The 26,915-nt window shown below is 47.3% G+C and overlaps 2 protein-coding genes across 6 annotated transcripts; one reads left to right on the plus strand and one right to left on the minus strand.

Moving 5' to 3' along the window:
- Positions 1–207: 207 nt before the first annotated feature.
- On the minus strand, positions 208–11,734 carry WDR13 (WD repeat domain 13). 3 transcript variants are annotated; one of them, XM_083593543.1, is made up of 10 exons: positions 11,324–11,734; positions 8,338–8,424; positions 7,096–7,336; positions 6,121–6,230; positions 5,730–5,860; positions 4,854–5,161; positions 4,275–4,455; positions 4,045–4,186; positions 3,732–3,850; positions 208–3,503 (listed from the first exon to the last, which is right to left on the minus strand). In XM_083593543.1, the coding sequence occupies exons 1-10, from the start codon at positions 11,401–11,403 to the stop codon at positions 3,319–3,321; spliced, it is 1,584 nt and encodes a 527-aa protein (XP_083449669.1). In that variant the 5' UTR covers positions 11,404–11,734; the 3' UTR covers positions 208–3,318. The 3 variants fall into 3 exon arrangements, with proteins under 3 accessions (XP_083449669.1, XP_083449671.1, XP_083449670.1); XM_083593545.1 differs by lacking the exon at positions 11,324–11,734 and adding an exon at positions 9,789–10,335; XM_083593544.1 differs by lacking the exon at positions 11,324–11,734 and adding an exon at positions 8,980–9,100.
- Positions 9,323–26,607, plus strand: LOC310752751 (outer kinetochore KNL1 complex subunit ZWINT-like). 3 transcript variants are annotated; one of them, XM_083593709.1, is made up of 10 exons: positions 9,323–9,404; positions 16,315–16,414; positions 16,532–16,643; positions 17,483–17,649; positions 20,407–20,463; positions 20,567–20,718; positions 21,803–21,974; positions 22,055–22,194; positions 24,910–25,069; positions 26,202–26,607. In XM_083593709.1, exons 1-10 carry the CDS (start codon positions 9,337–9,339, stop codon positions 26,280–26,282), a joined length of 1,209 nt encoding a protein of 402 aa, XP_083449835.1. In that variant the 5' UTR covers positions 9,323–9,336; the 3' UTR covers positions 26,283–26,607. The 3 variants fall into 3 exon arrangements, with proteins under 3 accessions (XP_083449835.1, XP_083449836.1, XP_083449837.1); XM_083593710.1 differs by lacking the exon at positions 9,323–9,404 and adding an exon at positions 14,273–14,380; XM_083593711.1 differs by lacking the exon at positions 9,323–9,404 and adding an exon at positions 15,979–16,172.
- The last annotated feature ends 308 nt before the right edge of the window (positions 26,608–26,915 follow it).

Raw genomic sequence — 26,915 nt, forward strand, 5'->3', positions numbered from 1 at the left:
TATCATTTTGTATTTCTTTCTTTGAAGCAAAAACTCAGATAACTTCAGTGTGTGTGGCAAGTGGGAACTAGAAACCAGTGTTAGCCTAACATATTCCAGAAAGTCATTCCAGTTCTTCAGCTCATTCACTTGTTTTGTGCTACCTGCATCAGCCCTAAGAACTACAAAAGGGGGTATACACTAAGGTTTGGAATACAGAACTGAGGCTTTACTAATTTCAGGTAATTTTATTTAGCATCCATTTTCCATGTAGCCATCATTCACACAAGTAATCAGCTGTATAAATCTGTGGTAGGGAACCTCGAGTCTAGGGGCCAGGCCCCTCTATCCTACTTCTGTAGATAATTAAATGGAACATCTCTAGGGGCAGCCCCTCTAAACTGAGAGTTCACGAAGAATAAGGATACTAGGTTTGGATGCCATGTTAAATGAAAAAGAAACTAGCATGTCATGTGTGGAGAGGAAGTTAAGTGTTTCTGCATTTTCATTCAGTGTGCAAGGTGGAGCTTGATCCTGCTTTGCTCTGTCCATTTCAGGGGAGAGTCCCTGGCCCTACATCCTTGTAAATCTCTATAAGAAATATCAGAAGTCTATTCACACACTTGTTCATTCTTCATTGCTTAAAACTGAAAAAAGCTTTTAGCGCCATCAATCCTGCTTTCATTTTAGTGAAATGCAACGTATTTGAACTTTCACAGTGTAGAAACTCAAGGAGCTGCTTAGTACGATGCTATGCTTTTTTGCTGACTGAGGTTATCTGTTTTTAATAGTTGCATGCCAGGCAAATATGTAATAGGTGATCTTTTCCCCATCATTTTCATTTCCACGAGCTGAATTTCTGTATGTCATGCAACTATTACAATGTGGTGTGGAAAAGCAGTCCACTTCCACCTCTCTCAAAAAAGGAGAATGCTGGTAGCATCCAAGCTCAGGTGCCATGCAATTCTTGCCAGAAGAAAAGGGCACTCCATCATTGGCCCAATGCAAAGGAGATAGGTCTGTGCACATATTTAAGATTAATAGTGTTGTTCATTTATTCCTAATGAACCGTGAGTTACAACTGACGTTTGTTATTGGTTTGCCACTGGTAGTTTCTTTGGGGAAGACAAATGGTGAGCTCTGGGTAGTCTGAAAACAGCAAGGCCAGGGGAGGAGCAAAGCTTGCTCCTTCTCACTAAAGCATAGTGAGACCAAACTGGGCCATTGTTTAGTTTATTGCGTTGTTGTCCAGGTTGCCAGTGTGTTATATTTTTTGTATCGCCGTTCATGTGCCCAAGAGATTCCAATGCCGTTATAAACATGTAGTGTAGTGACTACACTTGGAGTGCTGTGTACACTGCTGGTTGCCACATCTCAAAAAGGTGGTTTAGTTTGAGAGGATGCAGAAAGGCTGAACTAAATAAACTGAGGTTTAGAATACTTCTTATAATAAGGAAAAGGCTATGGTGCTTGGGGCTTTTAAGTTAGGGTGGGAAAGCAAGTATGAGGGTATGACAGGAACTTATAAAATTGCGTAGTGTGGTAAAAGTGGGTAGAAATACAAATTTTCATCCTCATTACACTGGAACCCAGTCATTCAATAAAGTTGTTTGGCAGGATATTTTGGAATGACAAAAGGAGGTTCTTCAAACAGCACTTTTTCTTTAAAAGTTTGCTACCACAAGTTGTAATGATGGTCACAAGCTTAAATGTCTTTGAAAGGGGATTTGCCAGATTCATAGAGGACAAGGCTATTGGGCTACTAGTTTTGAAAGCACTATTACCTCAAGATTGGAGGAAGTATGTCTCTGAATCTATTATTGATCTTTAGCAACAAGGCTATTCTTCTCCTGTCTTGCTTGTGGGTTTTCCAAAGGCATTTGGCAGGTCAAAAAATGAATGCTATTCTAGGCTGCATCAACAGAAGTATAGTGTTCAGACCAAGGGAAGTTATACTACTGCTCTATACTGTCTTAGTCAAATCACACCTGGAATGCTGTGTCCAGTTCTGAGTGTCACAATTCTCTCAACCCTGCAATAGGCTGTGCAATCTGTTTGATGCAAAGATGTGGCTGGCTTGCCACCCCATGTACAGGGTCCCCTTAGCTCAACTCATGTTCTTCATAAGGTGACTGATGTGGTACCTATGAGGAAATTTGAAGCACCATCCCATCAGCTCTTACCTTCCACATACCTGCCTGAAAATCCTACCACTTATTTTTTTCAAGTAAAAGTGAATTTAGAAATCTTTTCTCCTAGTCCACAGAAAGAACAAATTTGAGGAAAAAGCAACTATCACAGCCACAATACAGAAGAGTTTCAATACAACTAACCCCCTTCCCTGTTACAATGCCACACATGCTGTGGAAGATAAGTGGCAAAAAGCAACTGCATTAAGTAGCTGCAAAGTTCAATTTAGCAGACTCTACTCCACCACCTGCTTTTGAATACAGTTGTCAGGAATGTTCCAGATTGAGTTTCTTGATATTCCAAATACATTCCTAGTAATATTTCAAGCAAGCTGTGTTGGTGTGCAAGCAAATCTATTCAGCACCTGCAGTTTCCTCTTTCCGGTAATCGGAAAACATTTCATCACTGGTAGCTGCTCCTGAAACACATGCCAGAACTAAGAGCCCAATGTAGACATGAGCTGCAAGATTTTTCATGTTGGAGGGGAATCTGTCCACAAAGTTGTAGCTGCAGAAGTTCACATGTCCAACAGGCACACTAATAAAGCAGGCTGATCCTTCCAAGTTGATGGCTCAGTCTGGCACTTGAAGGAGGCAAAGAGAAGATGCAGCTTTCTGGAGTTTGATGTCCTTGGTATTTCCAGGAAGGAATGGACCATTGCAACAGCAAAGTAGTTATGCAGCAGCAAGGAGAAAGCTACTACTAAATGGGAGCTAGGACCGCTAAATTTCATGCTCGTAAGCCAAAGAATCCATGTAGTCCCAAATCCTATGCTGCCAGTTGGCAGAGAGGCTCTGCAGCATTGTTTACCACCTTCCCTTTTGGCATACATTGTGTCCTGTTGATTACAGCCAACAGCAACCTGGACATCTAACACATAAACCACAACAGAAGTAAGCCAAACTTCTCACAGGATAACCTGCATCCTTTGTCTGCTATACAAAATCCCACTAATTGAAAACCTGGGAAGAAATGGATGCTGGTTCACTGTAAAGATGTTCTCAGTACTTTCACAGCTGCAGAAGATATAAATAAAACTACCAGCAAGAGGAGCACAAATGGTGTTTAGGGTTCCTGACTTTCACCCAGGCTGTCTCCTTCAACAATGCTGAGTGAGTGTACTTCTTTCCACTCATCAGGGAAGAAATGCTACTTCTGTTCTCTTTTCCAGACAATAACCATGCCTTTGGCATCACTGGACGCCAACAGGCTCTCATCACAGTTAAAGCTGACATCCAGCACAGCAGCACTATGACCTTGTAGTTTGTTGACTATAGCCTTGGTAGCTCGCTCCACGTCAAAGAAGTAGACACACATATCCTCACTGCCGGTCACTGAAATGCACAAAGAGAAGTAATTAGAGGGGACAAAAGCTTCCCTGTTTGTTTGTTTTTTGTGGGGTGAGGGGACTAGGCTCTGCAATAATTATGTGTCATACAGATTAGCTGCATGCAGGAGCAGAGTTGCAGGCAAGGAAGTGGCAACCTGCAAGAAATTCCAAGTGAGAATGTCTTGTCCAGCATCCCCTTTACAATGAGAGTGAACTCTCATGGGCATCATACCAATGCAAGCTCCCTGGCGGAAGGACATGAGGGGGCAGAAGATGCTGCGGACAGGATGCGAGCTCTGCTGTATCTGGAAACTTCTCTTAAGCTGGAGTGTCCCTTCGTTGTCCACTACCCTGTCAGGAAAAAGTAGCCAAGAACAGACAATGGATAAATAGCTTAATCATAGCAAACTGCTTCTCGGTGCCTGCATTACACAAACATATATCACATATTCTATCCTCTAATATGGGGCTCATTGGCACTCTGCACATATGAGTAGAGCAAGTGTCTGTCTTCTAGCACGGCAATGCCATGGAAAGCCCCTCACCTATATAGCAGCAGCTTGTTAATACATGCGTTGATGAGGAGGGAGGGGTCCCGTGCTTCTCTGCTGATCCAAGAGCGGGCCGAGATACTGGTGATAGAACTGCCCTCGTTAACTACCAGCCGTTTTGCCTTGGTCAGTTTTCCTGCAGGGGGGAAGAAGGAAGCAGAGGGCTTGAAGCCAATCTGTGCTATTCCTTGTCCTTACTATGCTCCCCATCCCACTCCACTCACCTGTTGCCATATCAAAGAGGAAAGAAAATATGCTGCCTTTGTCATCTCCTGCCCAGAGGATACGGCCCGGGGAATCAAAGGAGAGAGACAGCACTCGGCCAGTTAGCTTGCTTGAGCCACCCTTCACTTTTTTCCCTGTCGAGATGTTCACCACATGGAGGTTGTGCTTTCCATTCCCCACCTTATGGACAAACAAAGATGTCAGTTTCATACAGAGCAGAAGAATGAGCAACAGGCACACACTCTTCCTTTCCTCTTACCCCCCAAGAGACTCTCCCCTTGCCACCATCTTGGTTAATTATGGACCTGAAACACCTAGAGGAGAAAGTTTTTGTTTTTATCTGTGCCAAGTCCCTTTGACTTGTGACCAGACCTCCTTTGCTTCACCCCCAGCAGTACTGATTCCAGTCCCCATTTCTTTTGATTCAGCCCACTTATTCCGTACTTACATCATTTGGGGGGGTGGGGAGAAAGGAAGAATATGCAAGCACATGTCCCTTGTAGGGGAAAGGCCCAGGGCTTTGTTTATTAGCTCAGGTGGAAGTGGGCAGGGGCACTATATCCTAGGCCTTCACTCACCACTGTGAGATTATTGTTCATGGGCTGGAAAGTGCAGCAGAGCAGCTCAGAGGCATCTGGATCTGGAATTTCCCGGATGCACTTGCCATCCTCTGTAGCCCATATGCGCATAGTGGCGTCAAGTGAAGTGGAAACAATGATGTCGTTGGAGAGGGACCAGGCAAAATCCGACACGCCACGGCTATGTCCCTTCAGCACCCGCAGCACCACAGGGGGAGTTGGCACTAGCTGGCACACAGAAATGGTACCGTCCAGAGAACAGCAGGCTAATAGGTGTTTGTCATCATTGGCAAACTGAACCTTGGGCACTGGGGAAGAAAAGGGGAAATGGTTGCTAGCCGGATGTTGACAGCAAAGGCAAGAGCAGCACCAGCACCCACCCTCTAAGAGGCTGACAGTTTTAAGGGATTCTTAATTATTTCCATGCACTCCAGCTACAAATATCTCTCTGCCAGATACCACTCAGAACATGATTCCCTTCTTGCATCAACACAATTACAGAGCTCTCTAAGGAGCCTTTGAGGAAGGCTGTGGGGGAAGGGAGGCTTTGTGTTAGGCTACTTAATAGTTAACAGCTGCACTTAAGCACGCTTATCAGCAAAAGAAGCAACACCAGCCTGTAAAGGCTTTCCCAACCCTCCACTTTCCCTTGCTTGCTTCCACCTCAAGAAGGCAGGAATAATAATCTCACTACTTGTTCTGGAGCCATCTGTTTTGGTTTTTTTGCAAGGGTGTGTGGTGTGTCACATCTATATAGTTCTCTCCAAAACGCAATCTTCATTGTCACCCTGGTTCATATGACCAATGTGACATCAAAAGACAACATGGAGACAGTTAGTAGTTACCCCATGACACCTTAGCTACCGCTCTACTCACCAGCCTCATCCACGTGCTGGTCAAATATATGGTACATGCCAGCAAAGGCGTAGTTCTCACTTAGGGTGGTATCCCCGGCCATTGCACGGCTGGCCTCTGCCACCGAAGTGGGGACAACACTGCCAGGGGGTCTAAAGGAAGACACAAGGCATTGTTATGAAATAAGCACACACCTCGAACTTTGTTTCCAATGGAATGGGTGCTGGGGTGGGGTGGGGAGACCAGTATGGGAGCAGAGAGCTTTTGTCCTGGCTGCTTCACCTGTACTGGAGTCAGAACAGCATCCAGGGTTCTGACAAAAACTTGGAAGTCAAAGAATTGGCATGCGCCAAGTGAGCAGATGAATGCCATGCCCGCTTTTAGCCCCAGATTAGATCTGTCAGCCTTATACCTCTCATCGTAGACAGCTCGGTTCATTTGTGCCTGAAGCTGGTAGGACCCTCGGCTGACAGAGCGGCGGTGGCCTCGGGCACCCAGTGCCCTTGGGTCGTCATCAAAATCCTGTGGCACAATGCATAAAATAGTTACATTGGAGCTAGATGACATGCTATGCTGGGTGCATTACTGAAGGAAGCAGAGGCAGGCGTATCTGCAAGGTCAGGGATTCCAGAGAGGAAGCAATGAGAAGATGAGGAAACGGACGCCAGCACTTAAGTTGCAGAGTGTCTTTATAAAAGACTGATTTCTAACCTGTGCTTCTGTTCCCTCTGTTTTGTTTGTCTATTTTCTAATCCTGACGACTAAAAATGTGTCAGGAGGCTTTTAATGAAGGCTCTGGAACCTTTGCGGAGGGAGGAATACCTCTTTAACTGTGCCCTTACCTTGTTCTGCTCTCTACATTCCCATTTTTCTTGTCTGTTTTCCCAAATCTGCCAAATTTTCTTAAAATCTGAATATTGGGATTGGAATTACGTGAGCGGCTCTAAACAAATAAACTTACTCTGCGTATGTCTACTGCACATGCCATGGGCGTAGCCAAGTTTTTTGTTAGGGGGAGCAGAACCAATGTGGTTGGTCAGTTAAGTATTTCTATTGTTTTACTTGATCTGGAGGGGGGAGCTGCTTCTCCTTGCCCCCCCGGCTATGCCCATGGCACATGCATAGTTTAGCTTTGGCTTCCCTGGGGGACAGATTACACACAGCCCTGATCCTACTGGACAAGAATACTGTGCTGCACGGAGTGGGAGCTCAAATGCTCCTGTGTTGCAAGGAATCATTCTCTCCTCTGAGCAAGTGCTGACCTCGGCAAAACACCTACAGCCCTCTTCCCACCAATGGAATAGGCTTCATTTAAATACATGATGTCCCAGGCCAAATGCACAGGGCTGGTGTTACTCTTGTCGTCCCCCCGGCTGCCCTTGGTTACCTCCATGCGGTCAAGTGTGGTACGACTGCTTCGGACAATGCTGTTGCTGTAGGCACGGAAGCTGCTCTGCTCTGAGAGGGGGCCGTAGCGCTGGGCCAGGAGCTGACTGCGCAGCCGCAGGTACTGCTTGCGGAGCGAGGGGTCGTAGCCGGCCTTGGCGTTGTCCCGCAGCAGCTGGCTGCGCCGGCGGATGTACTGTGTGCGGAATTGCGGGAAGGTTGGGGTGCGGTATGCGTTGTACCTGAAATAGGGGTTGGTGCATCAGCTGCTGGAAGCCTGAGCCTGCCGCATTCTAATTCAGCTCACCCTGCTCTCTCTTGCTCTTTAGCAATTGTGCTGGGGTTAGCACCAACTGAACGGAGAGAATCTCCTTCAAGATTCCCCTGCAGCACAGTATCTTGCATTGCCACGCTGTGGTCAGTATTCCAGCTGATAACACTATAATGGCATTATACAATATATTTGAGGCCACCAAATGAAAAACATTCAACAACTGGAAATAAAATCCCTTTGGCAGAATGTCAAATTTGAAGAACCCACCCACCCGCCATCTACCTCTAAAATATTGATATTTTGCTTCTAAAACTTAGTTGTCCAAAGACACAAGAAACTGACCCTTTCTCAGGACATGTCTTTAGTGGAGGTTTGATCCTATTGGTCTGGATACAAGCCTCCCCCAATATAGAAAGCACCCCTAAAATGAGATTTTTTAAATCACAGCTTTTCTACCTATAAGAGCATGACTTTATACAGGCCTGGTTTGGGGAAGAGCGGAATGCAGCCTATATTCAGACCAATACGGTAATTCCTGCACTAAGTGGAAGTACAGCATCAAAAATGATTGACTCACCTGGAGAAACTACCAAGGGTAATTGTGAAAGCATATTCATAACTATTGTTGATGTTCCCACCAAACATGGATCTAGAATTCTCACACAAGACACCCATCTCCCTGAACAATTAGACAAGACTGATTTAGCTCCTTCTCTGGACTTGCTCTTCCCATAATAACATGGGGAACCCTGCAGGATCAGACCAAAGGCCCAGCATCCTTTTCTTACAACGGCCAGCCAGATGGCTGTGGGAAGTCCACTAGCAGGACCTGGGAGCAGTAGCACTCTCCTCATTTGTGATTCCCAGCAATTGATATGCAGAAGCATACTACTTCCGCCAGCACAGGTAGACCCCAGCAGCACAAAGCACTGCCCAAGACCCCTGCTGGCCCTACTCCTTTACACTTACCGTGCGTCTACAGCCAACACTTGCTGCCACACTGCTGCCATGCCCCACACTGCCACTGGCCGCTCAGGGGAGCTTGTAAGTGGGCGTCTGCAATTGAGAGGTCACAGAGAAATCAGCTTCAGAGATGGGCGCAGAGAGGGATTAAAGGCTTGCGCAACGTGATGGCCCATCCATTAGCATGCAACTTCCAGGCCAAGAGGCGCACAGATGGCTATGACAAAAGAAGCCTTAGCTGTGAAACTGGCCATAGGCAATGGACAGGGAAGGCACACTCCCCTCCCACAGGAAAAACAGCTCTGTGACAGTGCTTCTGACATGCTAAGGAAGAGCCAATTGAAGCAGATGATGGGACTCAGTCACCAATGGGTGTGGTGGTAGTATTTTGTTTCCTGCAGCATAAGGGAGAGCATGAATTGTGCGTCCCACATACGGGAGCCACTGTGTAGTCTGCTGACTTGCTTTACTGGGAGGAAAGAAAGGTTTCGGTTTGACACTGATGTTCCCTCCACATAACAGACAGCACTAATACAGGGAATGGATATGAGCCACAGGATTGCAAAAGGTACTAGAGCAGGGATTGCAAACCGTCCAGTCAGGAGACCTGCAGCATGACTCTCATCTGCCCCCTCTGCAGATTATTACCTTAATAATTCTTGGCTGTTCTTCCCAGGGAGGAGTGCCCCTCCCCTACAGCGGCTTTGCAAAAGGGGCCCAGTCCCCATAGCTTAAGAAATTGGCCGTGCCTGCATTAGAGCATCCATACAAGATAGATATGAGTGAACCCTAAGCCAAATCCAGCCTTTTGCACGGTGCCATCTGGTCTCTAATATCCCACCACACGCTCCCCCGAAAAGAGGAAGGTCAGAGGGGGGTATGCACCAGCATCATCTGCGACAACTGGACTTTGCAGTGGACAATTTTTGCTGGCACTTTCCTCAAAAGGGGCCTAATTTCTGATTTGGGGGAGGGGGTGACGAAAAAGGGAAGAACGGGCTCAGGATGCGGTATGATATCACGGGGATGAGAAGCAATGCCAGCCTGATTTGCTGGAGGAGTGGAATAATCCCGTAAGCATTTTTGATGGGAAGAGAATTAATTCCCTATTACGTGGGGGGTGGGGAGAGATGCGAAGGGAGAAGCTACGTTTTGGGGGTGATGGCATGGGTTCGTTACTATGGTGATGAGAAGGGGGGGGGGATGAAGGAAGGCAGAGGGATGCGCTGAGAAAGGGCCTGTGTCGGCGGGATGCCCCGAAGGCAGGGAGACCACGGGGTCTCCATGGCGACCACCTCGCCGGGAGAGGCAGGCGAGGCCAACCTTGCAAGGGGCGGGCTCGTTTCCACGGCAACCGGACCCGGGAGAGGGGGGGGGCTCATCCTGCGAGGGCAGCCGGCCGGAGGGTCGGATCGGGGTCCCGCGGGTGGAAGGGGCGCTGGGGACGCGGGCGGTACCTGCAGCAGCGGCTCCCGGGTCCTCAGCCGCGGCGATGGCCGGCAGCGGCAGCAGCAAGAGCAGCGGAATAAAAGGGCGGAGACGACGAGGAAGGCGGGAGGAGGAGCACAGGCGCCTCCAGCCCACAAGGCGCGGCGGCGGCGGCGCATGCGGGCCCGGCGGCGCCCGGCCCTTCCGAGGCGGAGGTGGCCGGGCGCCGCTTAGGGGACGCGAGTGGCAGGCCGCTGTCAGCCGCCCAGAAGTTGCTCGCCGGCCTGGCTGCTCAGCTGCTGCGGCGCGCGCGCTCCAGAGCACGTGCAGAGTGCAATCTCCCCATCGGGGATGAGGAGCTTCGGGGGCGGGGCGGGGGCGGGTAACTGGTGAGATTTTCAAAGCGGGCGCGTTTGTAAAACAATAACCAAGAACTACTCCACTCCCCTCCCCCGCGCCGCTTCTCCTTTCTCCACTGCTCCCCCCGTCTCTGCTCCTTGCAAAGTTCATCAAAAGGGGCTTAATCTAGCCTCGACGTCGAAGCCACTTCCGCTGTCATAGGAGCCAACTCCTAGGGACCCAGGTCCCTCCCCCCACCTCCATTAAAATATTGGAGGGAGGGAGACGCCCCCAAGTTGATGGGCATTGCCATTCAGATAGTGTGCGTGGGATCGATTATGTGGGGCGGGGCTCATCTTGCCCCACCCCCAATGTTTTATTCAAGTTGGCACCCCTGTCCGTAGTCATCACAAAGTCCCAATATATGTTTGGAGAGGGGGGGCATTTTGTTGTTTTGCATATACTTGGGGAAGCTTTTGCTGAAACTGCGTTGCGCAAAAGTGACTCGTAGAACTGGACGGAGGAGGGGTAGTTGGAGGTCTGAAGGGGTAGTTGGAGGTCTTAACCCTTAAACTCCAGGCTCCAATATAGTTAATAATAATAGTAACAGTAGTAGTAGTAGTAATAATAATAATAATAATAATAATGCCCATCTGGGCAGCTTACAACACGTATAAAAACATAGTACAGTACAATAAGTTGCATAATAATATTAACTATATAGCACTGAGTACCCTTGCATCTCATCCTAAGAGGTTCGTGCCTAGAAGGGCTTGCAGTCTTCATTACGGCTAGGGAGTGGGGAGGAAGAGACCAGAGGGAGGGAGGTGCAAAGGCAACCGAGAAATACCAGTCTCCAATTCAAGAGAACAGGGTGGAAGGAATTTGGGCGATGCCAAACCCTTGTATAGCAAGTTGCGCCTGTTAACCCTGCCTGCCTCTGCGCTCGTCATTTTACAAACCACTCTCGTGCCATTCTACTGAATGAAGAGCTCTGCAGCCCTTGCAGAATCTCTTGTTTACGGTACCAAAGCGATCCAGAGCAAGGAGAGCAAAAAAGGATGGACTAGTTAAATATCAAGGAAAGAAGCTGGGGAGTTCAAGCAGGAGTTGAACAGTATGCCAGCATTGCATTTCCTGTAAAATGTCTGTACAAAGTTTTGCAAGCCACCCAGCCAGAGGCCACACCAGGAAGCTCAAGGGAAAACAAAGCAAGGAAACTTACTGGAATCTCATCCAGCTGGAGTTGCCCCAGCTGCTGCCACTCACGGAGCTTCTTTTCCTCCTCTCCGGATACCACTCCATGGCTTTCCCAGGGAAGCCAGATGCACCTGCTAGGCTGCAATCTGGGCCTTTGTAGAGAGGGTGGGGCTGCTTGGGAAAGGAACTGGTGATAAGGAAGGCCAGTTCTATCTGTGTGTGTGTGTGTGTGTGTGTGTGCGCGCGCGTGTGCACGTAAGTAAAAAAAAGTAAGTAGTTCAAATTCCTGGAGAGCCTGGTATAAGCCTAGGTGCCTCAGAGAGGCATCTATAGGCCACCTAGAGTGGACTATGAGATTTTACAATTACAGCCTGAGCTTTATGTTCATTTTCTCACAAGTACAGCCCCGCTGCTTCCAGTGAGATGCTCCACTAAGCGCTTACAAGAACTGCAGCCTTCATACAAAGCTACAGCTAAGTTTACAATGTATTTATAGCCCCAAACATAATTTATTTACTAGAGAAGTAAGGCAAGAACAGAAGGTGTTTTAACTAGCCAGACTCACAGAAGTAAAGCAAGATGATTTTCCTAACACGGAGAAATGTGGGAATAAGAAGCTTAACTACAGGAGAAGTTAGAAGAAAAAGTGGCAGTCTTAAAAGACAGTACCCTGATGCAATATTACATAGAAGTAAGACTCCCTAAGCTCTGTGGGACTTCTTTCTGACTAAACATCCATGGGAGCTGTAAGTTGAATATAAAGCAGAAGTTTGTAGGACCAGAATAAAATGCAGGAAAGAACTAGGCTTATTCATAAAGAAGCTGAAAGACAAATGTCTCACAATTATGCCTATGCACAAATGAACCACAACCCTGGATTTTATCCTAAGCTCTTACTGAGGAATGCTGGGTGAGAGGCACAGAAGAAAAAATCTGCCAAATTCTTTAGTTTCTTGCTACAGCTTCATTGTGACTATACCATCCAGAGTAACTTAAAAATATACATAATACGCATAGCTGTCAGCGTTTCCCTTTTTTAAAGGGATATTCCCTTATTCCGAATAGGATTCCTCGCAATAAAAGGGAAAAGTTGACAGCTATGATAATGCAACAATACAATGCACGTTCACCTGGGAACAGGCCTTATTCAACTCTATGAAACCTTGTTGTTATTTAGTCGTTTAGTCGTGTCCGACTCTTCGTGCTGTGAAACCTACTTTTGAATAAACATGCCTAGGCTCATGCTGTACAAATGCCTGTCAGTATTGCTGTCTAATTTCTTTCCAATTAATGACACCAAAACATCTCCCAAAGTTACTTTAAGTTAAAAAAAACAAACAAACACTTCACTAAAGCTGGTGTGCTTAGATGTTCCTTGATGGTGCCCTGCGCCAGGAGGACCCTCTGGGAGAAGTGGTATTCCATATCATTCAATATCACACCATCATCTCTTGTGAACCACCCTGACACCTCCAGGTATAGGGCAGTGTAGAAGTTGAAAGAAGAAGAAGAAGAAGAAGAAGAAGAAGAAGAAGAAGAAGAAGAAGAAGAAGAAGAAGTGGGTGCATGATTCATGGTGGCCCAGAGCATACTTTTGGAAGCCTTATAGGAAGCTGTTGCTGGAGAGGTGCGGGGCAATGGAGTAGTGGGCATATTGGGCATACTCACTGTGGGTGGTATCCTGCTGTCATTGACATCCAGGGAAGGGACTGTGAGCAATAACAGGGAAAGCAGGGTCTTTCTAGGACTAAGGTGAAACTGTGAAGCTCTCTTGTTATTTTTGCTGTCGGACGCTGCATGTTGTTTAAGTAATCTTGTTATATTTATAAAACTGAAATGTCTTTTAAAAACATTATTATATTTCATATTGTTTTGATATGTTATCATGAAATTGTTTTTGTAGTGTTTGTTTAAAATGCATTATTGTTTTCTTTGTTGTAAGCCGCTTTGAGCATGATTTTTTGGGGGGTGAGAAAACGGCGTGCAAATAAAAGGAATGGATGGAGGGATGGAGTAGACACACGTTACCTATTTTTTTATGTCCTTAATTGTGACAAGCACCCAAAGGATGCTCTGGGCCAGGCAGAATGCATCAACATCTTGTGGAGGGCACTGTCCATTTGCTTGAGTGTATTATTTGTTCTGGCCAGAAGCACATCTTGGCGGGGGGTGGGGAGGGGGAAACCCCAATTATTTCTAAATATTTTGGCTATTTATGCTGTTCAAGGATGCCCTTGACCATTCCATACACCGGTGGGAAGGCAGGATACACCACATCGCAGAGGATGCTCTGCCATCTGCTTGGCTGTTATTCTTCACCCTGGCCCAAAGCAGTTTTTGAGATGGGGATCCCCTCCGTTACCCATTTATGATGTTTATGGGGGTCATCACGCATTTAGGAACATTTTACAAGCAGTCGACTTCGGAATGAATAAACTTATTGCTGTGCTTGAGGAGGGGAGTCCCATGACCACGCAGATACATAGCATGAGTTAACCCAAGCTTTACTTCTGGGGCTGAGGGCCATATAAACTTTGCTTTTCATGTTGAGGGAACTGCGTACAGTACTTTCGAAATCTCGAGCAAATAATCAACTGGGAACCAACTTCAGCAACGTGTTCAAATGCAGACGAGGAAGTGGGGCTGGGGGTGTGTGAAACATGCCCATTTTCTATTTAATCGCATTCTTTTGAGATGGACCCCTCCCCCAGCCTCGGAAACGGCCAATTTGTCTCTTTTAGGCATTGAGCGTCTGCTGTTATTGTTTTATTATTGTTGTTGTTGTGGCGCCCCGATCCCCTCCAGCTCCTCAGCGCCGCTTTGCTCCTCCCCACAATCCCTGCCAGACGCCTTTCTCAAAATGGAGGCGAACGTTCATTTCGGTCGCCGCCCATCTTCCCGCCTCCACCCCTCTTCCGTCCAATGGCGCTGCGGAATCCAAGCCACTGGGCGGGGCATTGCTTGGTCTCCGAGCATCGATTGGTGCGCTTGGCGGGCGGAAGTGGAGCGATGTGGACTCAAATGAAAAGGCGCGAGGAGCGCAGCGATATTGAGCGGCTATGTCGGCCTCGGAGGCTGCGGAGTGAGTGCTGTTTATTTGCCACTTATTCCCAAGAAATAGGGATATATATTTTTAAAAATACATATGTATACATGCTCTGGTTTCTGTTCAGCTGGTATAAATCTTAGGGTATTTTAGTCTTGTTTTAGTTTATTGCACGCGTAACATATATATGTGGCAAACTTTTCCTGGTGTTATAGTCTTGCCTTTTTGTGAACAGCTCAGGGACTTTTTTATTTTTGGAACAACGAAGCGGTGTATCCATTTTATTAAACAAATTAATGCATTAAAACAAGATGGGGGAAAATGCTCTTGTGCTAGTTCACCGGGCGACGGATGTATTTGGCTTCCAGTGGTTAAAGGGCTTCTGGGAGCGACAGGACTTTGCTTCTTTGTCTCGTTAACGCACTAAATTTTAAAAATCCATATAATCTCGAGAAGGTTAACAGCTCGGGACCGGTTTACCTACGAGGTCGCCTAAAACCACCATTTATACATCAAAACAGTGTTCAGTGTATCTGAAGAAGTGTTTATGCACACGAAAGCTCATACCAAGAACTAACTTAGTTGGTCTTTAAGGTGCTACTGGAAGGAAAAATTTTTTTTTGTTTTGACTATGGCAGACCAACACGGCTACCTATCTGTAATTTATACATCAAGCAGACTCGTTTAGGAGAGCTGCGGTACTCCCCCCCCCCTTTGCACTTAACTATTTCGTTGGGCATTGAAGGAAGAATGGTTTTCATTTGTATATACAATATATATATCTAAATACGCGCATGTATGTATCTTTGGACCAGCTTGCTTGCAAGGTTACCTGGCCCTCCCTGTGCCCACTCAGCCACTCTGAATTGGGGCTACTGGCACTGCAGCAGGTGCCACATAATACCCATTTTATGCACTTGAACTCGATCCTTTAGTTTGGCAGTGCCTACACTTTGAAACTCCCTGCCTATTGAGATCAAGCAGGTGCCTTCACTGTACACTTTTCAGTGCCTGCTAAAAACATAATTCTGCATTTCCCTAGTTTCTGCTGCTGCATTTGCTTGAAAACATTCTAATTGCAGGGGGTTGGACTAGGTGATTTGCAGGTCCTTTCCAACTCTACGATTCTATTAATTTTCCACAGGCACTTGGGTGTTCCTTGAAGGTTCATCAGGGGGTTGTTTGCTTATAAAAGTATATGCCTCCATCTCATAGAAGAGCTCATAACAATACATATAACAAGTAAAACATAAAACACCATTTAAAAACCAGTACAAAATAATCATTAATCAAGAACATCTTAAACAGCAGCATAGGCTTGACTGGTTCCTCAGTGAGGCAGTGAAAGAACAGGTAAGATTCCCTGTATAGAACAACTTTCCCATCACTTCTGACTACCAGAACAGCTATATTTATTTAATTGCTTTTATATCCCACATTTTTTTCTGCAAGGACCTCAGTGCTGTGTATGTGGTTCTCCATCCCGTTTATCCCCATAACAACCCTTTGAGGTGGGTCGAGTTTCATGATTGTGAAGATTTGAACCCTTGTCTCCCAGATCCTAGTCCAATGCTTTAACCATTATACCAAATTGGTGTTAGGTGTGCTCAAGGTGTTGCTCCCTGTTTGCATAGAGCAACTCTGAACCCTGGTTAGCCTGGCAAGTATCCCAGCTGAGCTGGATGTATGCCCTTGGCGTGGGCATCTTGTGACTTCCAGATGTTGAACTACAACTCCCATTAGCCTCAGTGTAGCCAGTGGTCAGGAACAATGGGAGTTTGTAATGCAACAACATCTGCAGGGCCCACATTTGCCCACCCTGGACTAGGTAAGAATATGACCTTGAATCTTTCACCAGTATGGAGGGTGGCCGTGGCAGCTGAAATGTTTCCTTTCTTCTTTTAGTTTCCTTTCTTCTTTTAGCGTTCTTTTAGTTTCTTGATGTTGTGGTTTCTTCATGTCCTCCTTAGGCTTCTTGCTCGGGTGAAGGACGCACTTGCCTTTGAGAGCCAAGCCCAATATGGGGTGGAGGCTGACCTACCACCTCAAGTTTTGGCTGAGCATGCCGTGGTGAGTAGTAGCCCTTTTCCCCTTGGAGGGGATGCTGGCTTTAGTCCTGGCTGGCTCAACGGGTGGAGAGTTCCCAGGGTGCTGACTTGAACCCTGCTTTTGGTGCGTGTTTTCCAGAGCACCAGGCACGCCCACAAGTTTATGTTGATGCAGCTGCAAGTGTTGAAGTTCTGTCTGGATTTCCTTGATTCTGGACTTTGCGTTGAGAACGCCTCCAAATCTTCTGTTCGTGAGTATGCGTGCTGCACAAGTCACGGTTTTCTATGTGTCCAAACTAATGAGGGTGTAGCGTGAATCAAAGTATCTCTAGTTTGCATATTAATTTTGAAAAATAGCCCTGCATTGTGGATTGCTTAGTGTAGTTAAACCTGTTTTTGGATCAACTCCCATGGAATTGTGCCATAGCGTTGCACCACTGCTTCCCTCCTTGCCATATACAACCTTAAACTGTTTCCAGGGCCAAAATAGGGGGGCAACTTACCTGTGACCCTCCAGATGTTGCTGGACTACAACTCCCATCATTATCACCAGTCCATGCTGGCAGGTGCTGATGGGAGTTGTAGTCCAAAGCATCCAGAGCATGCCACGTTGGCCACCCCTGAATTAGGAAATGGGGTTTTTATTATTTCATTTATTAATTTAAATTTTTAAATTTATTTTTTAAAATCTGTATCTATATTTTTATAAACTGCCTTGCATTTATTTCCCACAAAATAAAAATAAATGGAAAGCAGGAAATGGCTTTTTTAAACTCCCCAGAACACATTCTGTGCTTTCAGTCCAAGAGTCCAAGCTGAGCAGTGCTGAAGTGTGCTCTGTGGAGCTACATTTCTTCAGCCGGTGACTGGTGGGTGTATTGGGCAAGCTGGTTTAATGAACATCAGCCTTGTTCCCTGGAGAGTTTATTTTTTTATTGTGGCTGGTCATAGTGTGGGTTGGAAACTCCTGCTTCTACTTCTGGTACTTTGAGAAACTCGGTGAAACAACTGAGGGTGGGGGCACATGTACCGCCTCTTCTATCTCCAAGGCTGATCTTGGGCTTCCCACCGCCGCCCCCTTCTCTTGCAGGACAGGAGGTAGCTGAAGCGAAGCAGGAGTGGAAGAAGCTCAAAGCTGAGTACCAACAACAAGTGGAGAGCATCAAGAAGGATGTGCCACAACTGCTGCTCAAGCTGGAGCAGGCGCGGAACCGAGCTCAGCTCTTGGAAGAAGCTCTGCAACGATACCAAGACAAGGTGTTTTGCTGATTTGGGGGTGGCGATGGGGAGCCTGGGATGGAGTTGTCCTTCTATTTTCTGATTATAGCAAGAGTGGTGAACCTGTGGCTCTTGAGATGTTTCCAGGCGTCAGCTCCCATGGCTCAGGAATGGTGGGAGCTCTAGCGCAACCGGACCTAGAGGCCCAGAGATTTCCTGCCCTTGGATTAAAGCAAGCTGCCCATAGACAAGATGCTAAAGCCAGGGTGGCCTAGACATCTCACCCAGCAGAATTTTGGAGGTTGAAGGAGGGGAAGGCAAAAACCCTTACAAAGATTCAGGCAGCACATTTGGTGGAGGGAAGCTTAAAAAGTAATTATTAGTATTAGTAGGAGAGCCAGTGTGGTGTGGTGGTTAAGAGCGGTAGTCTCATAATCTGGTGAACCGGGTTCGCGTCTCCGCTCCTCCACATGCAGCTGCTGGGTGACCTTGGGCCAGTCACACTTCTTTGAAGTCTCTCAGCCCCACTCACCTCACAGAGTGTTTGTTGTGGGGGAGGAAGGGCAAGGAGAATGTTAGCCGCTTTGAGACTCCTTAGGGTAGTGATAAAGCGGGATATCAAATCCAAACTCTTCTTCTCTTCTAAATTTGTATTCCACCCTTCATCCATGGATCTCAGGGTGGTTCACAACATAAAAGTATAATATAGCTCCCCCAAAAGTGCATAATATAAATGAGAACAAAAATAAACCAATAATCCCCCCTCCCACTGTTGGAAAACGCCCTGGGGTGCCCCTGCAGCCCCTGAACTCTGAGCGTCCTCCGGCATGCGCAGCTCTAGAAAAGGCATTACCCTTCTTCTCCAGTGCGCTACAGCGACATGTATCAAATGATATATGCACACTAATCTTCTAGCATAACACAGCAAGAAGACATCGTAGAGCTAATGTACATATTTATTTACACACTATGTACAGACAAAGGATTCATGGCATCTTCTCTCTCCAGCTCCGAGAGACGAACAGGTCACAAGTAAAAGCAAAAGTACAGTACAAATAGTACATACAGTGGAAGAGATAAGACTGTCTTCCGTTCCCACACTCTTCTCAGACAGGCATGTGAGTTACACCAATCTCATCTGCAGGAGCAGAGGCATGAAATACTAAAACCCACAACACATTTAAAAGGGCACCAGATTTCTCTTACAAGGTTGCGAGGTTAGTGGATAAAACATATCAAAAACGAATCAACCACAGTTCCCAGGATTTTTTTGGAAGCCACGTACTTTGTATGGTGTGTCCGCAGTCTAAATGACCTTTGGAAGGTACAAGGGAGGTATTTGCAGGACCCATTAGCTGAATGACTGTGCTTACATGTTTTTAGGCGCTCTAAATGTTTTGAAAAGCTTCACTCCAGCAGAGATCCCTTTGTGGGCCGCGTTGCACGCATGCCTGCAATTTCCGGCGTCTGTGGAGATGCGATTTCTGGTGCTGTAGAAGCAAGTCTCTGCGCCACACTGTGGCGGTTTGGCGCAGTGCGCGGGGACTTGCCGAGCAGGCTGCTCAGTTCGGGGGCGGCTTGTGAGTCGGTTAAACGACCCCCGTGGGCCGCTTGTGGCCCGTGGGCCTTAGGTTGCCTACCCCTGCTCTAGTCCAACCACCTGCAATGCAAGAATCTCAACTAAAGCATCCATGATAGATGGCCATCCAGTCTCTCCTTAAAAACCTCCAAGGAAGGAGGGTCCACAACCTCCTGAGGTTCCACTGTTGAACAACTCTTACTGTCAGAAAGTTCTTCCTGATGTTTAGTTAGGATTTCCTTTCTTGCAACCTGAGAAATTAAATAACATGGTCTTCATGGCTAGTCAGCATTGATAGCCTTTATCCTCCATGGGTTTGTCTGGTCCTCCTTTAAAGCCATCCAAGTTGACGATACAGTCATACCTCGGGTTAAAGACGCTTCGGGTTAAATCTTTTCAGGATACGTCCCGTGGTGATCCGGAAGTAACAGAACGGGTTACTTCCGGGTTTTGCTGCTCGCGCATATGCAGACGCTCAAAATGATGTCACACACATGCACAGAAGCGGTGAATCGCGACCTGCAGACGCGGGTTGTGTTCTGCTCAGGTTGCAAACGGGGCTCCGGAATGGATCCCGTTCGCAACCAGAGGTACCACTGTAAGGTAAAGGTAAAGGGACCCCTGACCATTAGGTTCAGTCGTGACCGACTCTGGGGTTGCGGCGCTCATCTCGCTTTATTGGCCAAGGGAGCCGGCATTTGTCCGCAGACAGCTTCCAGGTCATGTGGCCAGCATGACTAAGCCGCTTCTGGCAAACCAGAGCAGCACACGGAAACGCCGTTTACCTTCCCGCCAGAGCGGTACCTATTTATCTACTTGCACTTTGACGTGCTTTTGAACTGCTAGCTTGGTAGGAGCTGGGACTGAACAACGGGAGGTCACCCCGTCGCAGGGATTTGAACTACCGACGTTCCGATCGGCAAGCCCTAGGCTCAGTGGTTTAGACCGCAGCACCACCCGAGGTACCACTGTACCTGATGGCAAATTCTGTAGTTTAACCACATGCTGTGTTCATTGGGTTCAAATTCAAGAAGCCCCTTAGTAGCCAAAGTATTATAATGGAGGGTGGGATGGAGTACACCTTGCCTTTGTTTATATGTCCCATCAGGGGTAACGTGTGTCTGTAAGCCCAGCCAACAGTGTAGATTGGTAAGGCGTAGGTTGTGACCCAGCCATTTGGGATTCCTGCACTTACTTACTTTGCGCTTCCCTTGTAGAAACTGGAGGTGGAGGAGAAGGTGAGGAGCGCTCAGAAGAGGCAGCAGAAGGAGCAGGTGGGGCTAACAGGGCAAGTGAACTAGATCTGAGCTGGTCTGGAGTGGGGATAGCAGCTGGTTGAGTCCCTTGGCTTGATCCTGGTTGCCTCTACCCCGGCAGGACGCCTTGTGTGAGCAGCAGCAGCAGCTGGAGGAGCGCATGGCGGAGCTGCAAGGCAGTCTGCAGGCGCAGCGCGAGGAGCTGCAGCAACTGCGGAGGGAGCTGGAGGAAGAAGAGCGCCAGGCCTGCGCTTGGCAGGAAGAGGTCCAGAGGTGAGGGCGCTGGTTCCGGCTGCGGGGAATGGAATCTGAAATGTGCCCAAGAATGCACCTGGGACTTGGAATAAGGAATAACGGCCACCCCTGATTCCATATCTGCAGTTGGGGCAGGATATGCACAGCTACCCCGTCATTGAAACTTAACGTTTTGCTTATGCGGGGAAAGATGCATGCTTGCAAGCGTGTGGGCCTTGCCTCTTTTCAGCTGGGCAGCCAGAGGGGTGGCTGAGAAATTCTGGGGTGTCCTTTGTAGATGTGTGCAGCTCCCTGTAACTAATGGTGGTTGAATCAAACTATGCATAATAAGGGAATCACGCCACCATAGTTTTCGCTCTATAAGACGCACCAGACCATAAGACGAACCTAGTTTTTGGAGGAGGAAAACAAGAAAAAAAATATTCTGAATCCCAGAAGCTAGAACAGCAAGAGGAATCTGGCTTCTGGGATAGCCATAAGCCAGGACAGCAAGCGGGATCGCTGTGCAGCGATCCCACTTGCTGTCCTGGCTTCTGCCTTAGCCGCGCACAGCCTCTTCCAGGTAGGGGGAGGAAGGCTCCCCCAAGAGCCGCGCTCCCTTTAAAGAGCGCGTGGAGCGTGTGTGCGGCTCTTGGGGGCTTTTCCCTGAGGAGGGAGAAGGGCAGCCCTTCTTCCTCCTCGGGGAAAAGCCCCCAAGAGCCGCACACACGCTCCACGTGGCTCTTTAAAGGGAGCGCTGGGCAGAGCCTCCCTCCTGCATTCACTCCATAAGAGGCGCACACATTTCCCCTTACTTTTTAGGAGGGGAAAAGTGTGTCTTATAGAGCGAAAAATACGATAATTTCTATAATCCACAAGAGACTGCAGGTTACTTGGTGCAGAGTTCAGATTTTGTCTGTCTGGAGTACTCACTGCCTTATTTTATAGCATGGGTTAAAATCTTCAGTCTTAAGGCTGCCTTTAAAAGGTTGGGGTGGGAGGAATCCAGCCCTTCACTACTCCAGCCACCACCCTGACTGCTCCACCATGAGTCTTGTTGGAGATATGCCTCCAGATTTCCTCCTTTTTGTTGCCCTGCTCTGGACTTGTTCATTGTCTGCAGGATCTCTGACTTCCGGTCCCTTCTGGAGACTTTGCAAGGGGTCAGACTGCTTTCTGAGTCCAAGGGTGACCTGGAGTTTGAGCTGATCTCCCCGGCCCAGCCGGGGGCTGCCACTCCCCACGCCCTGAAGCTGCACTTGCACTGGAGGGATGATGGCAGTGTCATGCTGCAGGTGAGTCAGAGCGAGAATCGGGTTCTGGCCTGGATCAGAGAGTGCTCAAACCGATGACTGGATCTCCTTCTCCCGTGCAGAGCGACAGCCCTTTCTTCCCTCCCTCTTTGGTGCTTCCCGAAGGCACTTGCGGCAACATCAGAGCCATCGTCCTGGAGTTGCAGAATAGCTACTTCCAGCAAGCACAACTACTGGCTGAGATTGAGTTGCTGCACAGCTGGTGAGCTTCCTTGCTTTTGTATAGCTTTTGTAGAGCCGTTTTGGGCCTCTGGAGTTCACGGTTGAGTTGGAAGTTTTTCTGTCTTTACACAGAGAGGAAGTTGCAGGGGCAGGTGTAGCTCAGCACCAGAGACCTTGCTTTGATTTATTTCCTGGCGTCTCCAGTTTGGAGCATGTAGGGGAGCGGTGCAGAGACCCATTGCCAAATGAAGCAGACCAAATGAAGTGGGGTTGGATCACAGGGGCTCCGAAACCGCCTTGGCAAGCCTGCTAGTTTATCTGCTCAAATTGAATTTTTTTTGTTTTGTTTAGAAATATATGCCCTCATCTTTTGTCAAGAATAAATGCAAAGCAGTTTATAAAAAATATAGATAATACATATAAAACACAATAAAAGCAGCTCACTTCACTCAAATCAATTTTGCGTGTTGAATTCAAAAGCATAACCAAATAGCTGTCAATACTAGGACTGAGTTTCTGAATTTATGAGGAAGAACTATTAAGATGAGAACTAGGAACAGTGATAAAACAATTCCTTCCAGTAGCACCTTAGAGACCAACTAAGTTTGTTATTGGTATGAGCTTTCATGTGCCAGTAACAAACTTAGTTGGTCTTAGTTGGTCTCTAAGGTGCTACTGGAAGGAATTTTTTATTTTGTTTCGACTACGGCAGACCAACACGGCTACCTACCTGTAACTAGGAATAGTGATGTTTATCTTTCTGTGTCTTTATAGAAAATATTATAATGTGCAGTGAGGAATTTATTGTTTTGCAATCAGAGATTTATGCTTTATTGTTGGCAGTACATCTTTGGGTATACTGAACTTTGTAAAATTTATATATGATGATAATACTGGCTTGTGTCCAATGTTGGTTCCTACTCAGAATTGGTCCATTGAAAGGAATGGACATGACTAATTTCAGCGGCTCTGCTCTGAGTAAAATTTAGTTGGGTGCAACTGAGCTGTATTGTGAAATTGCTTTGAGATACTCATACTTCAGAGGAAGCAGTTCATAAATAAGTAAAATTGAAATACTCAAAATAGCAGGATAATATAATTCAATATAAAAGCAGGGAGATGTAACTTTTCACCCACACTGCAAGGTTGGCAAAATAGGAAAGTTTTAATTGCCTGCCTGAAGCTTGAGAGAGAGAGGGGCTGTCTTAACCTTTTCCAGGAGGGGAGTTAACAGCATGAGTGCTGCAGAGAGAAAGGTTGACGTTGCTAAGACTAAAGTGCACATTGCTCTGTTTCTTGGCCAGCTTCCAGTTTTTTGTGAATACGTCCCTTCACAGTGATGTGAAATCGACACTCCTCTGATCACTTGATAGCTTCTTCTTTCTTTGGCAATCGCTCATAGCCGAGTAAGATTGTCTTCCATGAACACGGTTTTAACAGCGAGTCCGTAAGTGACTGTGGAGGCCAGTTCTGGATCCACACGTCCTTCCACAGTGGGGACATAGGTTTCTGGGAGGGAGTTGATCACGGTGTGGATTTGCCAAGCATGCCTTCCTCTTAGCACGTTTCTCCCTTTTGTCCTGAGTTCAAGCATCTTCAAAGGCCACGACACCTTTGGTAAAGGCTGTTCTCTAATTGGAGCATTCGCAGGCCAGTGTTTCCCAGTTGTTGGTGTTTATACAGTGGTACCTCGGGTTAAGAACTTAATTCGTTTCAGAGGTCTGTTCTTAACCTGAAACAGTTCTTAATCTGAGACGTCCTTTTGCTAATGGGGCCTCTTGCTGCCGCTGCGCCGCTGGCGCACGATTTCCATTCTTATCCTGGGGCAAAGTTCTTAACCTGGAGCAACCACTTCCTGGTTAGCGGAGTTTGTAACCCGAAGCATCTGTAACCGAAGTACCACTGTACTACAGTTTTTAAGATTTGCCTTGAGAGAGTTTTAAACCTCTTTTATTGACCACCAGCATTACGCTTTCCATTTTTAAGTTCAGAATAGAGTAGTTGCTTTGGAAGACAATCATCAGGCACCCGCACAGCATAACCAGTCCAACGAAGTTGATGTTGAAGGGTCATTGCTTCGACACTGGTGATCTTTGCTTCTTCCAGTACACTGATATTAGTTCGCCTGCACTGATGCAGCTGTTAAGAGATATCTGTTTTGATGTGTCTTCAGACCCCAATTGGGATCTTACCTTTGTCCGAAACTCAGATGGTCTTCTTAACCAAGCCACACTCTCACCTTTTCACTGCTCCTCTGGCTGGTTCTAAAGACAGCTGAGAACGCTTGGAGCACAGAGAGTGTGTTTCAAGCCATTTGGATGAAAGCAAGGCTGGAAGAGAATGGAACGAAGGCTGTGAGATGCCCTCCACTGCCCAAAACATCCGTGAACCTAGAAGATTCTGTTCCCTTTTAATCCCTTTTCATACTTATTTAGGCACTGTACAGAATAGAGTCATGCCAAGGTATCTGTCCAGTGGGCTCTTAGTAGGGATTGGCAGCTGGCAGCCTTGGGGCTGGGGCCAACCCCTGGCATAAATGAGACCTGGCTCTCTTGTGCTTGCTAGCCGTCACTTAGGCATCGACCTGCCCTGTTCTTGGAGAACTGCCTGGCCTCTATGTGCAGTGGGGATTGCTGTGTTCAAGGGAATGAATGCCCTGCCATTTTGGAGGGAGGTTGTGTTTCCTTCCCCATTGACTGTCTCCATGCCAGCCATTGCTGATGCCTTAACCCTCCCTCTGCTCTTCCCTCTGCAGTTTTGCTATTGATTGGCAGCAAGAGAAAAGGATTCTGAGTTACCTGAAGCCCAGCTCCACATGTAACCTCTATGTGGAGCCAGGATACCCAGCCAGCGGTGGCATCTCCCTCTGCTCAGTGAAGGTTCAGCATGGCACAGTTGACGCAACTTCCTATAAGGTTAGCACTGGGTGGGGGGTGATCTTGAATGGGGGTAAATGAAACAGCAAGAATTAAGGCTCTGGGGAGAGGAGGCTGTTAAAATCTTTGATCCTCTCGTGCCCATCTGTCCCGCTTTTCTCTGTTCTCCTGCCTTCTGGCTAGAAATCTATTTGGGGTAGAAAAATGGGCACCAAACACTGTGGATGTGCATGGAAGTGCAGCTGTAAAGAGGGGTCAGTGCTTCTGCCCATGCTCATTCTTGACCCTTTGCTTCCAGCCCCATTAAGCATAGCTGCACTTGCTCCCTAGGTTGTTAGGCATGCAAATAGAAATGAGGGTGGGATTTGTAAAATGGCTGCTGATGTCCCAAAGGAATGGAGTGCTCCTATGCAATTCCTAGGGGAATCATGGTTTTTGGGGGGAGAGGGGCCTCTTTCTGGGTGAAAAGCTAAAGGTCCCTCATCTATAGGCTTTTGCTTTCTTCCTTCTCTGTTTTCTGGCCGTAACCCTCCATCGCATGTTAAAAGTGACTCAAAAGGACACTGCGGTGTGGTCACAGAGGCACGAGATGCTTTTATGGAAGATATCTGAGGGGCCGTGCCCTTCTCTTTGTTTTAAGCAGTGGCATAAAACTCTCAGTAGCCTGCCTTGCACCAGTTAGACGAGATGCTCAGATTCTTGGGCGTCCATTTCCTAGGAGCTCCTTGTGGTTTCCTGAGGCAGTGTGGTGTAGTGGTTAAGAGCGGTGGACTCGTAATCTGGGGAACCGGGTTCGCTTCCCCGCTCCTCCACGTGCAGCTGCTGGGTGACCTTGGGCTAGTCACACTTCTCCGAAGTCTCTCAGCCCCACTCACCTCACAGAGTGTTTGTTGTGGGGGAGGAAGGGAAAGGAGAATGTTAGCTGCTTTAAGACTCCTTAGGGTAGTGATAAAATGGGATATCAAATCCAAACTCTTCTTCTTCTTCTTCAAGTTCTTCAACAGATCCTTCAAGTTGTCCTTCAAGCACAAGTCCTATAGCCACCACCACTTCTTCTTCTTCTTCTTCTTCTTCTTCTTCTTCTTCTTCTTCTTCTTCTTCGTCTTCTTCGTCTTCTTCTTCTTCTTCTGAGTCCTGGCCATGATGCACTAATCTTCTTTCTTTCTGGCAGCCCCCTCAGGAGAGACCTTCGCTGCGGGACTGGCTGGAATATCTCAGTGCCGTGGACTTCAACGCTCCTTTCCTTGCCTGAGCAGCTGCTGCTCCCTCTACCCATGCAGGGTGAAGAAAGGTTTGGGACTAGAACCTTGCTAAGGAGCTGCTCTCCTTGCCTCTATCCTGGGGAAGGAGAAGAGACTTTACTAGGGACAGCTGCATTCTCCTTTCTTGCGCTGGCCCATTTCAGTTCCTCCCTCCTCAACCCCTGGTCAGTTTTGATTTCTTTGTCTTGAGTGGAACTTTCTCTTGTACATTTCAAGCCCCTCTCGTCCTTACATGTGTTTGTGTCTGACTTTTCTTCTAAACAGTCTGAAACTTTGCTGTTTTCTGTTCAATAAAACCCAGCATCAAATTAAAAATTGAGGAATTCTATATACCGTATTTTTTGCTCTATAAGACTCACTTTTTCCCTCCTAAAAAGTAAGGGGAAATGTGTGTGCGTCTTATGGAGCGAATGCAGGCTGCGCAGCTATCCCAGAAGCCAGAACAGCAAGAGGGATCGCTGCTTTCACTGCGCAGCGATCCCTCTTGCTGTTCTGGCTTCTGAGATTCAGAATTTTTTTTTCTTGTTTTCTTCCTCCAAAAACTAGGTGCGTCTTGTGGTCTGGTGCGTCTTACAGAGTGAAAAATACGGTACATAATGATTCATCACAGTACTCGGAAGCCT

This window comes from Podarcis filfolensis (assembly GCF_964270895.1).
Source record: "Podarcis filfolensis genome assembly, chromosome: 17".
NCBI classification, from domain to species: Eukaryota; Metazoa; Chordata; class Lepidosauria; order Squamata; family Lacertidae; genus Podarcis; species Podarcis filfolensis.

Bases quoted from the DNA above. Each gene is read 5' to 3' on its own strand.
- LOC310752751 (XM_083593709.1), top strand. From the start codon at position 9,337: ATGCGGTATGATATCACGGGGATGAGAAGCAATGCCAGCCTGATTTGC. The intron at 16,415-16,531 runs GTGAGTAGTAGC...CGTGTTTTCCAG, and splicing joins TTTTGGCTGAGCATGCCGTG to AGCACCAGGCACGCCCACAA. The intron at 20,719-21,802 runs GTGAGGGCGCTG...CATTGTCTGCAG, and splicing joins TGGCAGGAAGAGGTCCAGAG to GATCTCTGACTTCCGGTCCC.
- WDR13 (XM_083593543.1), bottom strand. From the start codon at position 11,403: ATGGAGTGGTATCCGGAGAGGAGGAAAAGAAGCTCCGTGAGTGGCAGC. The intron at 3,851-4,044 runs GTGAGGGGCTTT...TTTTCCTGACAG, and splicing joins AACAAGCTGCTGCTATATAG to GGTAGTGGACAACGAAGGGA. The intron at 3,504-3,731 runs GTATGATGCCCA...TGTGCATTTCAG, and splicing joins CCGCCAGGGAGCTTGCATTG to TGACCGGCAGTGAGGATATG.